The 15,448-nt window shown below is 44.4% G+C and overlaps 1 protein-coding gene across 5 annotated transcripts in view; it reads right to left on the reverse strand.

Annotated features, from left to right (window-relative positions):
- The window catches only part of mipol1 (mirror-image polydactyly 1), a 178,450-nt gene that overhangs the window by 45,756 nt on the left and 117,246 nt on the right, over window positions 1–15,448 (reverse strand). For all 5 annotated transcript variants that reach the window (XM_061743488.1, XM_061743487.1, XM_061743485.1 and 2 more), the window contains one exon: window positions 3,213–3,307. In XM_061743488.1, coding sequence (XP_061599472.1) covers window positions 3,213–3,307 — 95 coding nt within the window. The remainder of the gene's footprint in view (window positions 1–3,212; window positions 3,308–15,448) is intronic.

The raw sequence follows: 15,448 nt of genomic DNA on the forward strand, positions 1-15,448 counted from the left end.
AAAGGGACAGCTCTATGTTGGTTTAAATCATATCTATCTGACAGGTTCCAGTTTGTTCATGTACATGAGGTTTCTTCAGAACAGTCAAGGGTCTGTTATGGTGTTCCGCAGGGTTCAGTGCTAGGGCCAATCTTGTTCAGTTTATACATGCAGCCATTGGGAAGTATAATCCAGAATCACGGCATACACTTTCATTGTTATGCTGATGATACGCAGCTCTACTTGTCTATGAAGCCGGATGAAACAGAACCGTTAGTTAAACTTCAGGCATGTCTTAGGGACATCAAGGACTGGATGTCCAGAAATTTCTTGCTTCTAAATTCAGATAAAACAGAGGTTATCATTCTTGGTCCAGAGCATCTTAGGAAGGGATTAGATGGTGTTGCGATGGCTTCCAGTGCAACTGTGAGAAACCTTGGTGTTATTTTCGATCAGGATTTGTCGTTTAAACCATATGTCAATCAGGTTTGTAAAATAGCCTTTTTCCATCTCCGTAATATTGCAAAGATTAGGAAAATCCTCTCGCAGAGTGATGCAGAAAAACTAGTTCATGCGTTTGTATCTTCTAGACTAGATTACTGTAATGTGTTGTTAGCAGGATGTCCAAGTAATTTGCTGAATAGGCTCCAGCTGATCCAGAATGCAGCAGCACGAGTGCTGACAGGAATCAGCAGGAGAGACCACGTCTCTCCAGTGTTAGCGTCGCTCCATTGGTTACCCGTAAAATTCAGAATACAATTTAAAATTTTATTACTTGCGTATAAAGCCCAAAACGGCTTAGCTCCCCATTATTTGCAAGACCTGATAGTGCCTTATGTTCCTGTCAGAGCTCTCCGTTCTCAGAGTGCAGGTTTACTCGTAGTTCCTAGAGTATCTAAATGTAGATTTGGAGGGCGGGCGTTCTGCTATCAGGCACCACTACTATGGAACCAACTTCCAATCTGGGTTAAGGAGGCTGACACCACCTCCACCTTTAAAACTAAACTTAAAACATTTCTGTTTAGTAAAGCCTATAGTTAGTGTTTAGTAAACCTCTAGCTGGTGTTGGTAAATCTCTAGGTAGTGTAAACTTTAGTGTGTCAGAGTCGCTCCTGTAGTTTTTTGTGCTGGCCCCCCCTTCTCCTCCCTTTTTTCTCTTTTGTCCATGTTGCAGCATCCTTTGCCGGACACCGGAACCTGCAGGTGGTCGTGGGTGGCTTGTAGCTTGCATTACGGAGCACAAGTCTTTCCCCGACCCTGCACCCCAACCTGGGACTTGCTGATTGGGCCGGAGCTTCGGGAGCTGCGTGCTGGCCTGCGGTCCCCACCCCTGGTCATCCCGTTGCTGGCCCCCCCTTCTCCTCCCTTTTCTCTCTTTTGTCCTGCAGGTGGTCGTGGGTGGCTGTAGCTTGCATTACGGAGCACAAGTCTTTTCCTGACCCTGCACCCCAACCTGGGACTTGCTGATTGGGCCGGAGCTTCGGGAGCTGCGTGCTGGCCTGCGGTCCCCACCCCCGGTCATCCCGTTGCTGCTTCCACCTGCCTGCTGTGCTGTTGCCGTCCCTGACCCACCAGTCTGGCCCTCGGCAGGAGGGTCCCCCCTGATGAGCCTGGTCCTGCTCAAGGTTTCTTCCCTCCTAAAGGGGAGTTTTTCCTTGCCACTGTTTGGCTTAAGGTTTTTCTCCCACCAGGGGAGTTTTTACCTGCCATTGTTTATGTAATAACTGCTCAGGGGTCATGTTCTGGGTATGGGTCTCTGTAAAGCGTCTAGAGACAACTCTGTTGTATTAGACGCTATATAAATAAAATTGAATTGAATTGAATTCAATCTCGGTAATGTATTCAAATATTTATGACCTTCATCTGAGCTCCTCCACTACTCTTAAAACAGTCTGGGAAACAGATTTAGGTGCGACAATCCTCGATGAGGAGTGGGTGGAAGTTTTGAGAAGAGTACATAAGTCTTCAATTTGTGCTACACATAGTTTTATGCAATGCCGGATCATACATCGGGCTCACTATACCAAAGCGCGGCTCGCAAAAATGTTTGAGACAGTGTCTCCTCTGTGTGAGCGATGTCAGCAGGCCACCTCAAGCTACATACACATATTTTGGAGCTGCCCCTCATTGACAAGATTTTGGTCTGATATTTTTGTCACATTATCCATGGTAATTGGAAAAGATGTCGCCCCTAATGCTCTAACCGCCCTGTTTGGTGTGTGGCCTTCGCAATTTGTTCTTTCTCCTGCTAATAAAGACTTAACTGCATTTACAACCCTGCTGGCCAGGAGGCTAATCCTGCTGAGATGGAAATCCACAGCCCCACCCAGCCATACGATCTGGATTAAGGAGGTGCTTTACTTTCTTAAACTGGAGAAAATCAGACTGACCCTCTCTAATAGACCTGATTCATTTGATGTGACTTGGAACTCCTTTGTGTCTTATGTGAACAGCACAGAATGTAAGATCTCTTTAGACTGAAAGGGGACTGTCAACATTATATTTTGCATGATGCGCTTATTACTGTTTATTTATTTTATTTTTGCTAAGTAATTCGTCATATTTTGTTTTTCTTGTGCTTGAATAGGGTAGGTGCCAGAGGGGGTGGGGGGAGGGATACTCTTTTTGAGTGTTATGTTTATGTATGTATGTTCATTAAACTGAAAAATCAATAAACAAATTGTGAAAAAAAAAAAGATTACATCAGTTAAACTACTGAAAACTTTGTATACAAAATAAATACTACTTTTTGCTTGTCAGCATTAAATAAACTTTTTCATACTAGAAAAAAAAAAAAAAAACGCAGCAAGAGAACTACCCTCGACCCGAAGGTGCAAGGACACTACGGTCTCGTCCACCGGGGTGAACTCCAACACATTGTGGCTGAGCTGGGGGGCTATAAGCAAGTCCACACCAGCTCGCTGTCGCTCACCCTGGGCAACTCCAGAGTAGTGGAGGGTCCAGCCCCTTTCAAGGAGCTGGTTCCAGAGCCCGTGCGTAGAGGTGAGCCGCTCTAGCCAGTATCTCTCAACCTGTTAAGGCTTAGGTGATGGCTGGACCCAAAAGCAAAGACAAGACTGTGGGATGAAGACTTAAAAGGATTTATTTAGGTAGAGGAGGGGTTGAGAAGGAAGCCAAGAGTGTATGCGGGGTCCAGATCGGATCGGTTCTCTGACCTGTGATTGGTTCTGTGAATTGTGATTGGTTTACTGATCCATCATCAGTTGTCTTACCTGTGATGGGCCTGTAGCATCTGAATCTCGGCCTGCATTCGGTGTTTGTCGTTCTGTGCCGTGTCCCTCTCCATCCGCAGTCTCAGCAGTTCCTCCTGATCAGATAAAACACAATCAGAGCGTCAATGATCAAACTGAATGATCATGTAAACGGTGATCCAGAACATCAGAGAGTTCATGTCAATAACACCGGAACGTTGAACGTAATTAGATGTGAAGTCTGATCTGTGTTCTGAATAAATGTGTTAAATGGCTAAAAACCAGACTTAAACAAAAACTCTCGAACACAGATATTTATGTGTATATAAATATATTTATATATTCCTTTTACCTACTGTTTATTTTTATGTAGTTTTTGTTCTTTTATTTTATTTTTATTGTATTATTGTTCTTGCTAATGTTTATATTTCCATTCTATTTTTTTTACTTAAAAGAGCCCAGTGAACCGAAGGCAAATTCCACGTGTGTGCTTACATACCTGGCAATAAAAAGCAATTCTGATTCTGAATCTATGAGTTTTTTTACCAACGTCCACCAGTACACCGGTACACACGTTACCACAAGCGCACGTACACAGTGCTGCTGTAAAGACGCAATGACGCTGTGAAGCATCACAGCTTCCTTAGTCGACATATTCCTTATGCCACAAGGGTGTCAGAACACTTTTACCACCAGTGAGAATGTGTATGAATGAATAATGGTCTAAGTGTAGCACTTTGAGATTCATTGAATGGAAAGTGCGTTACAAGTTAAATGCATTATTATGGGCATGCCAAGTAATGGCATGACCATATTGCAATCGTCCAGAATGGCCCAAAGGGCAATGTTGCTAGCATTTTGCTAACAAGCTAAAGTTGCAAAAGTCCCACGTCACACCAACGGGTGTACAGCATGACCCCGTTCTGATGTGGAAAAAAAAAATCCCCAAAAAATAAAACACGCCCGAAAAAATGAGGAAAAACATGAAAATGAAGGCGATATAATGGTATACAGAAAAGGTTTCCCTTTTCTTATTATTCCGCACTTTTTTTCGTCCGTTAATACGGCCCGAACCGCAACGTGCACCCATGCATGCCATACATCGTTGGATGCGTCTCCATCGTGCCTCGATGGGCATTACTTTTCTCAGTAATAGGGGTTACCGTGGCAACGCTAGTTGCCAAAAAGCAAAAAAAAAGCCGAAAATTCGGACGCTTATAGCTCGGCCGAACTTTATCGTAGAGACATCGTTCAAACTTTCAATCATTCGGCCCGATTGGCACTTACGGATCGTACAACCTCATTATGCCAATTATTACAGTTTTTGCGATATTGACCTTTCTTTTTTTTTTCCCGTTTGACTTTGGACGCTTGTTGCTAGGCAACAGATTATCGTAGAGACATCCTACAAATGTTCCCCGACTCGGCACGCTGTGGACTTCAACATATTCAAATTTCATGAAGCTGTGATTCAAGGAAATTTTATGTCAAAATCCATGCCAAATGGACCCATTCATTCGGATGGGGTTTTTTACCACGGTGAAAAAAAAACCTATCCATTAACGTAGCCTGAACCGCAACGTGCACCCATGTATGGCATACATCGTTAGATGCGTCTCCATGTTGCCTCGATGGGCATTACTTTTTTCAGTCAAAAGTGTCACCGTGGGGGGCGCTAGACGCCAAAAAGCACACCCCATTATTAACTATTGGGAACACAGGAATGAATGCAATACAACCGTAAACACCTCAAACTGACATAGAACCACCCCGAACACAACCACTACAGCCCCAAACCAAAGCAGCAAGAGGGGTCGAATGGGCGGTAGGGCATGCCCATATCAAAATTTCCTGAAATTTTCTAGTTATTATTATTATTACTTTTAATCATGGCCAGATGTTATCAGCTGTCTAAACATGTGACCAACTCACGTCAGTTTCTCTTTGCCACTTAATAAAAACTAGCTTGAACACTGGCCTCTGTCGAGAAGATGGAGAAGAAGGGGAGGACGTTAATGGGGAAAGACGAAGATCAGCAACATGCAAGAAGTTCAGGAGCATGGCGGACTTTCAGGAACATGCAGGAAGTTTAGGAACATGCAAGAAGTTCAGGAACACGGAGGAAGTTCAGGGACATCAAGGACTTTCAGAAACATGGAGGAAGTTCAGCAACATGCAAGAAGTTCAGGAACTTGGGAGTTAAGGAACACGGAGGAAGTTCTGGAACATGCAGGAAGTTCAGAAACATGCAGGAAGTTAAAGAACATGCAGGAAGTTCATAAACATGCAGGAAGTTCAAGAACATGCAGGAAGTTCAGAAACATGCAGGAAGTTCAAGAACATGCAGGAAGTTCAGAAACATGCAGGAAGTTCAGGAAAACAGAGGAAGTTCAGGACCATGCAGGAAGTTAGAGAACATGGAGAAAGTTATATATATATATATATCCTTTATTTAACCAGGTGAAAGAGTCATTGAGATTAAAACCTCTTTTTCAAGAGTGACCTGGCCAAAATGGCAGCATAAAAAGAATAAAACAATACATACAAACACAGTCAGTCACACATTCCGGGGAAACAATAAAAACAATAGTAAAATTTACACAACGGGGCAGTTGCAAGAATCGAGAGAGCTTATTTCTCTGTCTTTAAAATTGGATTTAAATTTACCCAAGGATACAAGCTCAACCAATTTCAAGTCCTTCTGCGCATCATTCCAAGTTGAGGGGGCAGAAAACCTGAACGCCTTTTTACCCAGTTCAGTTTTGGCTCTCGGGACCTGCATCTGAATAAAGTTCTGTGAGCGCAGGCCATAATGGCTGATGTTTCTACACATGTGCACGCACAAATATGTAGGGAGACGTCCCAAAATGGATTTGTAAATAAAAGTCAGCCAGTGGGAGAGTCTACGGACAGGCAAAGAAGGACAATTGGCAGCAGCATACAAAAAACAGTGATATACCTGATAGCTGCAGCCGGTGATAAAGCGCAAAGCACAATGATACACGGTATCTAATTTCTTTAAATACTGCTCAGGAGCGTTCATAAAAAGCAGATCGCCATAGTCCAACAAGGGTAAAAAAGTTGTTTTGATCAAATGTTTCCGGACCCGCAATGAAAAACATGATTTGTTCCTAAAAAAGAAACCTAATTTTAGTTTCAATTTAGAAACAAGATTATCAATATGAGATTTAAAAGACAATTTGTCATCAATCAGAATGCCTAAATATTTATAAGAACTAACCAATTCAATTTCAATCCCCTGAACAGTTAACAACCTTGGAAGGTGAGATGGAAGCTGCTTGCCATTTGAAAAAAGCATGGTCTTCGATTTATCTGCGTTTAATACAAGTTTAAGCCGAGTCAGACGGGATTGAACAGCATCAAAGGCAGTTTGCAAGAAGTCAAGGGATTGTAATGCTGACGAAGATGAACAATAAATAACTGTATCGTCCGCATAGAAATGAGACACAGCATCAGCCAGATTTTCACAAAGATTATTAACATAAATTGTGAACAGCAACGACCCTAGTATAGAGCCTTGAGGTACGCCCTTTAGAACAGGAAGAAAGGAAGAAGAAGATCCAGCGGCCTGCACACACTGTGTTCTACCTGATAAATAATTTGAGAACCAGTTTACAGCCTGGTCAGATAAGCCAATCTTGTGGAGTCTGTCTGCCAGGATAACATGATCGACAGTATCAAATGCCTTTGATAAGTCGATAAAGAGAGCTGCACAATATTTTCGGCCATCTAGTGCCTCTATGATGTCATTTACCACTTTAATAGCAGCAGTTATTGTACTGTGCTGTTTGCGAAAACCTGACTGATGATTTGAAAGAAGACCATTAGCATTTAAAAATTCTTTAAGTTGTTAACTGACCAACTTTTCAAGAACCTTGGATAAAACACACAATTTAGAGATTGGCCTGTAGTTATTAACTACAGGAACATGCAAGAAGTTCAGGAACATGGAGGATATTCAGGACTATGCAGGAAGTTCGGGAACTTGGATGGAGATCAGGAACATGCAAAAAGTTCAGGAATTTGGAGGAAGTTCAGGAGCATGGCAGACTTTCAGGAACATACAGGAAGTTCAGGACACTTGGAGAAAGTTCAGGAACATACAAGAAGTTCAGGAACATGGAGGAAGTTCATGACCATGCAGGAAGTTAGGGAGCATGCAAGAAGGTTCAGGAACACGAAGGAAGTTCAGGAACATGAAAGAAGTTCAGGAATTTGGACGATGTTTAGGAACATGGAGAGAGTTCAGGAGCTTGGAGGAAGTTCAGGAACATGCAAGAAGTTCAGGAGCTTGGAGACTTGGAACAAGCAGGAAGGTGTGGAACATGGAGGACGTTCAGGAACATGAAGGAAGTTAGGGAACATGCAAGATGTTCAGGAACTTGGAGAAAGTGCAGGAACAAGGAGGAAGTTCACGAACTTGGAGGACGTTCAGGAACATGGAGGAAGTTATGGAACACAGAGGAAGTTCAGGAACACGAAGGAAGTTCAGAAACACGGAGGACGTTTAGGAACAAGGAAGAAGTTCAGGAACACAGAGGAAATTCAGGACCATACAGGAAGTTGGGACAATTGGATGAAGTTCAGGAACACAGAAGACGTTCAGGAACACAGAAGAAGTTTAGGAACATGCAGGAAGTTCAGGTACACAGAGGAAATTCAGGAACTTGGAGGAAGTTCAGGAACATGCAGGAAGTTCAGGAACGCGGAGAAAGATCGGGAACACAAAGGAAGTTCGGGACCATGTAGGAAGTAAGGGAACATGCATAGGGTTCAGGAACTTGGAGGAAGTTCAGGACAATGCAGGAGGTTAGGGCACTTGGTTGAAGATCAGGAACACAGAGGAAGTTCAGAACCATGCAGGAAGTTACGGAGCATGCAAGGAGTTCAAGAACACGGAGGATGTTCAGGAACTTGGAGGACATTTAGGAAAAGCGGTGGAAGTTCAGGTAAATGTAGGAAGTTCAGGTAAATGTAGGAAGTTCAGGAACACAGAGGAAGTTCAGGAACTTGGAGGACGTTCACTAACTTCAAAGAAGTTCAGGAACGCGGAGGAAGTTCAAGACCATGCAGGAAGTTAGGGAACAAGCAAGAAGTTCAGAAACAAGGAGGATGTTTAGAAACATGGAAGAAGTTCAGGAACACAGATGAAATTCAGGATCATGCAGGAAGTTGGGGCAATTGGATGAAGTCCAGAACCATTAAAGAAGTTCAGGAACAATAAGGAAGTTCAGGAACATGTAGGAAGTTCATGACCATGTAGGAAGTTAGGGAACATGGAGGAAGTTCAGGAACTTGGAGGAAGTTCAGTACAATGCAGGAAGTTTGGGCACTTGGATGAGTTTCAGGAACACAGAGGAAGTTCAGGAACGAGGAGGAAGGTCAGGATTGGAACATGCAAAAAGTTCAGGAACTTGGAGGAAGTTCAGAAGGTGCAAGAAGCTCAGGAAATTGAGGGAACTTCAGGAACATAGAGGAAGTTCGGGAACACAGATGAAATTCAGGACAATGCAGCAAGTTGGGGCAATTAGATGAAGTTCAGGAACTTGGAGGACGTTCAAGAACACAAAGGAAGTTCAGGACCATGAAGGAAGTTAAGGACCATGCAGAAAGTTAGGGAACATGGAGAAAGTTCAGGAACATCCAAGAAGTTCAGGAATGTGGAGGATATTCAGGACCATGCAGGAAGTTCGGGAACTTGGAAGGAGATGAAGAACATGCAAGAAGTTCATGAACATGGAGGAAGTTGAAGAACTTGGAGGACGTTCAGGAACATGTGGGAAGTTTAGGAATACGGAGGACTTCGTGTTTTGTTGTGGTTTTTTGTTGCAGATTTCCATTGCTTGACGTGTGTCTCTGTGTGTTCCTGCTTCCTGGATTGGCAGTGGATGTCTTGGAGGACGTTTAGGAACATAGAGAAAGTTCAGGAACTTGGAGGACGTTCATGAAAATGGAGGAAGTTCTGGAACATGCATGAAGTTGAGGAACTTGGAGGACGTTCACGAACTTGGAGGACATTCAGGAACACAGAGGAAGTTCAGCAACCTGGGGGACGTTCTTGAACATGGCGGAAGTTCTGGAACATGCAAGAACTTCAGCAACACAAAGTAAGTTCAGGAACATGGGGGGGTTCAGAACGTGCAAGAAGCTCAGGAAATAAAGGGAAGTTCAGGAACATGGAGTAAGTTCAGAAACACAGAGGATGATTAGTAACATGGAGGAAGATCAGGAACACAGATGAAATTCAGGACCATGCAAGAAGTTCTTGGGTGAATTGGGTGAAGTTCACAAACACAGATGAAGTTCAGGAACGCGGACGAGATTCATGAGCAAGGAGGAAGTTCTGGAACATGCAAGAAGTTCAGGAACACGAAGAAAGTTCAGGAACATGGAGGGGTTCAGGAACATGGAGGAAATTACACAGATTAAATTCAGGACTATGAAGGAAGTTGGGGCAAATGGATGAAGTTCAGGAACACGGAAGAAGTTCAGGAACACGGAGGAAGTTCAGAAGGGCAGAGAAAGTTCAGGAACATGCAGGAAGTTCAGGAATAAGGAGGAAGTTCAGGAACGCGGACGAGATTCATGAGCATGGAGGAGGGGTTCTGGAACGTGCAAGAAGTTCAGGAACACAGAGGAAGTTCAGGAACACGAAGGAAGTTCAGGAACACGGAGGACGTTTAGGAACATGGAGAAAATTAGGGAACAGAGATGAAATTCAGGACTATGCAGGAAGTTGGGGCAATTGGATGAAGTTCAGGAACACGGAAGAAGTTCAGGGAATGCGGATGAAACTCAGGAAAACAGAGGATGTTCAGGAACACAGAGGAAGTTCAGGAACACGGAGAAAGTTCAGGAACCTGCAGGAGGTTCAGGAACAAGGAGGAAGTTCAGGAACTTGGAGGACGTTCAGGAACACAGAGGATGTTCAGGACCTTGGAGCACGTTCAGGAACTTGGAGGAAGTTGAGGAACATGGAGGAAGTTGAGGAACACAGAGGAAGTTCAGGAACACGGAGGAAGTTCAGGAACAAAGAGGAAGTTCAGGAACTTGGAGGAAGTTGAGGAACATGGAGGAAGTTCAGAAGGTGCAAGAAATTCAGGAAATTGATGGAATTTCAGGAACATGCAGGAGGTTCAGGAACAAGGAGGATGTTCAGGACCTTGGAGCACGTTCAGGAACTTGGAGGAAGTTCAGGAACATGGAGTAAGTTCAGAAACACGGAGGATGATTAGTAACATGGAGGAAGATCAGGAACACAGATGAAATTCAGGACCATGCAAGAAGTTTTTGGGTGAATTGGGTGAAGTTCACAAACACAGATGAAGTTCAGGAACGCGGACGAGATTCATGAGCAAGGAGGAAGTTCTGGAACATGCAAGAAGTTCAGGAACACGAAGAAAGTTCAGGAACATGGAGGGGTTCAGGAACATGGAGGAAATTACACAGATTAAAATCAGGACTATGAAGGAAGTTGGGGCAAATGGATGAAGTTCAGGAACACGGAAGAAGTTCAGGAAGACGGAGGAAGTTCAGAAGGGCAGAGAAAGTTCAGGAACATGCAGGAAGTTCAGGAATAAGGAGGAAGTTCAGGAACGCGGACGAGATTCATGAGCATGGAGGAGGGGTTCTGGAACGTGCAAGAAGTTCAGGAACACAGAGGAAGTTCAGGAACACGAAGGAAGTTCAGGAACACGGAGGACGTTTAGGAACATGGAGAAAATTAGGGAACAGAGATGAAATTCAGGACTATGCAGGAAGTTGGGGCAATTGGATGAAGTTCAGGAACACGGAAGAAGTTCAGGGAATGCGGATGAAACTCAGGAAAACAGAGGATGTTCAGGAACACAGAGGAAGTTCAGGAACACGGAGAAAGTTCAGGAACATGCAGGAGGTTCAGGAACAAGGAGGAAGTTCAGGAACTTGGAGGACGTTCAGGAACACAGAGGATGTTCAGGACCTTGGAGCACGTTCAGGAACTTGGAGGAAGTTGAGGAACATGGAGGAAGTTGAGGAACACAGAGGAAGTTCAGGAACACGGAGGAAGTTCAGGAACAAAGAGGAAGTTCAGGAACTTGGAGGAAGTTGAGGAACATGGAGGAAGTTCAGAAGGTGCAAGAAATTCAGGAAATTGATGGAATTTCAGGAACATGCAGGAGGTTCAGGAACAAGGAGGATGTTCAGGACCTTGGAGCACGTTCAGGAACTTGGAGGAAGTTGAGGAACATGGAGGAAGTTGAGGAACACGGAGGAAGTTGAGGAACACGGAGGAAGTTCAGGAACAAAGAGAAAGTTCAGGAACAAAGAGGAAGTTGAGGAACATGGAGGAAGTTCAGAAGGTGCAATAAATTCAGGAAATTGATGGAATTTCAGGAGCATGGAGGAAGTTCAGGGACATGGAGGAAGTTCAGGGACACCGAGGAAGTTCAGGACCATGCAGGAAGATAGGAAGCATGCAGTGAGTTCAGGAACACGGAGAGATTCAGGAACATGCAAGAAGTTCAGGAACGCAAAGAAAGTTCAGGAACATGCAGAGGTTCAGGAAGTTGAATGGAGATCAGGAAAATGGACGAAGTTATGGAACATGCAAGAAGTTGGGGAACACGGAGGACGTTCAGGAACATGGAGGAAGTTCAGAAACACGAAGGAAGTTCAGGAACACAGAGGAAGTTCAGGACCATGTAGGAAGTTACGGAACATACAAAATGTTAAGGAACTTGGAGGAAGTTCAGAATGTGCAAGAAGCTCAGGAAGTTGAGAGAAATTCAGGAATATGGAGGAAGTTCAGGAACATAGAGGATGTTCAAGAACTTGGAGGATAATTAGGAACATGGAGGAAGATCAGGAACATGTAAGACATTCAGGAACTTGGTCGACGTTAAGGAACATGGGGAAAGTCCAGGAACAAGTTCAGGAAGTTCAAGAACTTGGAGGATGTTTAGGAACATAGTGGAAGGTCTAAAACATGGCGTAAGTTAGGGAACAAGGAGAAAGTCCAGGACCATGCAAGAACGTCAGGAACTTGGGCAACGTCCAGGAACATGCAAGAAGTTCAGGAACTTGAAGGAAGTTCAGGAACATGGAGGATGTTCAGGAAGATGCAAGAAATTCAGGAACTTGAAGGAAGTTCAGGAACATGGAGGATGTTCAGGAAGATGCAAGAAATTCACGAACTTGGACAACGTTAAGGAACATGGAGAAAGTCCAGGAACAAGCAAGTAGTTCAGGAGCTTGGATGAAGTTCAGGAACGTGGAGGAAGTTTAGGGAACATAGTTGAAGTTCAAAAACATGGAGTAAGTTAGGGAACATGGAGAAAGTTGAGTACCATGCAAGAACGTCAGGAACACAGACGATGTCAAGGAACATGCAAGAAGTTCAGGAGCTTGGAGGAAGTTCAGGAACATGGAGGACGTTCAAGAGCAAGGAGGAAGTTCATGAACATGGAGGAAGTTCGGTAATACAGAGGAAGTTCAGGAATATGCAAGAAGTTCAGGAACATAGTGGAAGATCAAGAGCATGGAGGAAGTTCAGGAACATGGAGGAAGTTAAGGAACGTAGTGGAAGTTCAGGAACAAGGAGGAAGTTCGGGAACACAGAGGAAGTTCAGGAACTTGGAGGAAATTGAGGAACTTGGAGGAAGCTCAACAACATGGAGCAAGTTAAGGAACTTAGAGGACGTTGAGGAATTTGGAGAAAGTTCAGGGACATGGAGAAAGTTCGGGAAAACGGAGGGAGTTCAGGACCATGCAAGAAGTTCAGGAACTTGGAGGAAATTCAGGAACATGCAACAAGTTCAGGAACATGGAGAAAGTTCAAGAACATGCAAGAAGTTCAGGAACTTGGAGGAAATTCAGGAACATGCAAGAAGTTCAGAAGCTTGGAGGAGGTTGACGAACATGGAGGAAGTTCGGGAACAAGGATGGAGTTCGGGACCATGAAGTTCAGGAACTTGGATGAAATTCAGGAACATGGAGGAAGTTCAGAAGCTTGGAGGAAGTTCAGGGACAAGGAGGAAGTTCAGGAACAAAGAGGAAGTTCAGGAACATGGAAATTCAGAAGGTAAGGAACTTAGTGGAAATTCAAGAACTTGGAGGAAGTTCAGGAACATGCAAGAAGTTCTGGAGCTTGGAGGAAGTTCAGGAACAAGCAAGAAGTTCAGGAACATGGAGGAAGTTCGGGAACAAGGAGGAAGTTCAGGACCATGCAGGTAATTCAGTAACATGGAGGATGTTGGGGAACACGGACGAAGTTCAGGAATATGCAGGAAGTTCAGGAACTTGGAGGAAGTTCAGGAACATGGAGGAAGTTCCGGAACATGGAGGAAGTTCAGGAACACGGAGGAAGTTCAGGAACACGGAGGAAGTTCAGGAACACGGAGGAAGTTCAGGAGCTTGGAGGAAGTTCAGGAGCTTGGAGGAAGTTCAGGAACATGGAGGAAGTTTAGGAAACATGGAGGAAGTTCAGGAACACGGAGGAAGTTCAGGAACATGGAGGAAGTTCAGGAACACGGAGGAAGTTCAGGAACACGGAAGAAGTTCAGGAACACGGAGGAAGTTCAGGGACAAGGAGGAAGTTCAGGAACAAAGAGGAAGTTCAGGAACATGGAAATTCAGAAGGTAAGGAACTTAGTGGAAATTCAAGAACTTGGAGGAAGTTCAGGAACATGCAAGAAGTTCTGGAGCTTGGAGGAAGTTCAGGAACAAGCAAGAAGTTCAGGAACATGGAGGAAGTTCGGGAACAAGGAGGAAGTTCAGGACCATGCAGGTAATTCAGTAACATGGAGGATGTTGGGGAACACGGACGAAGTTCAGGAATATGCAGGAAGTTCAGGAACTTGGAGGACGTTCAGGAACACGGAGGAAGTTCAGCAACATGGAGGAAGTTCAGGAACTTGGAGGAAGCACAGGAACTTGGAGGAAGTTCAGGGAACTTTGAAGAAGTTCAGGAACATGGAGGACGTTCAGGAACATGCTAGAAGTTCGCGAACATGGAGGAAGTTCGGGACCATGCAGGAAGATCAGGAATTTGGAGGACGTTCAGGAACATGCAACAAGTTCAGAAACATGGAGAAAGATCAGGAACATGCAAGATTTTCAGGAACACGGAGGACGTTCAGGAACATGCAAGATTTTCAGGAACACGGAGGACGTTCAGGAACATGCAAGATTTTCAGGAACACGGAGGACGTTCAGGAACTTGGAGGACGTTCAGGAACCTGGAGGACGTTCAGGAACATGGAGGAAGTTCAGGAACATGGAGGAAGTTCAGGAACACGGAGGAAGTTCAGGAACATGCAACAAGTTCAGGAACTTGGAGGAAATTCAGGAACATGCAACAAGTTCAGGAACATGGAGAAAGTTCAAGAACATGGAAGAAGTTCAGGAACACGGAGGAAGTTCGTGAACTTGGAGGAAATTCAGGAACATGCAAGAAGTTCAGAAGCTTGGAGGAGGTTGACAAACAAGGAGGAAGTTCAGGAACTTGGGGGAAGTTCAGAAATGAGGAGGAAGTTCAGGAACACAGAGGAAGTTCAGGACTATGCAGGAGGTTCAGGAACATGGAAGGAGTTCAGAAGCTTGGAGGAAGTTCAGGGACAAGGAGGAAGTTCACGAACTTGGAGGAAGTTCAGGAACATGGAAATTCAGAAGTTAAGGAACTTAGTGGAAATTCAAGAACTTGGAGGAAGTTCAGGAACATGCAAGAAGTTCAGGAGCTTGGAGGAAGTTCAGGAACAAGCAAGAAGTTCAGGAGCTTGGAGGAAGTTCAGGAACAAAGAGGAAGTTCAGGAACATGGAGGAAGGTCAGGAACAAGCAAGAAGTTCAGGAACATGGAGGAAGTTCGGGAACAAGCAAGAAGTTCAGTAACATGGAGGATGTTCGGGAACACGGACGAAGTTCAGGAATATGCAGGAAGTTCAGGAACTTGGAGGACGTTCAGGAACACGGAGGAAGTTCAGCAACATGGAGGAAGTTCAGGAATTTGGAGGAAGCACAGGAACTTGGAGGAAGTTCAGGGAACTTGGAAGAAGTTCAGGAACATGGAGGACGTTCAGGAACATGCTAGAAGTTCGCGAACATGGAGGAAGTTCGGGACCATGCAGGAAGATCAGGAATTTGGAGGACGTTCAGGAACATGCAACAAGTTCAGAAACATGGAGAAAGATCAGGAACATGCAAGATTTTCAGGAACACGGAGGACGTTCAGGAACATGCAAGATTTTCAGGAACACGGAGG

This window comes from Cololabis saira, chromosome 16 (assembly GCF_033807715.1).
Source record: "Cololabis saira isolate AMF1-May2022 chromosome 16, fColSai1.1, whole genome shotgun sequence".
Lineage (NCBI taxonomy): Eukaryota > Metazoa > Chordata > Actinopteri > Beloniformes > Belonidae > Cololabis > Cololabis saira.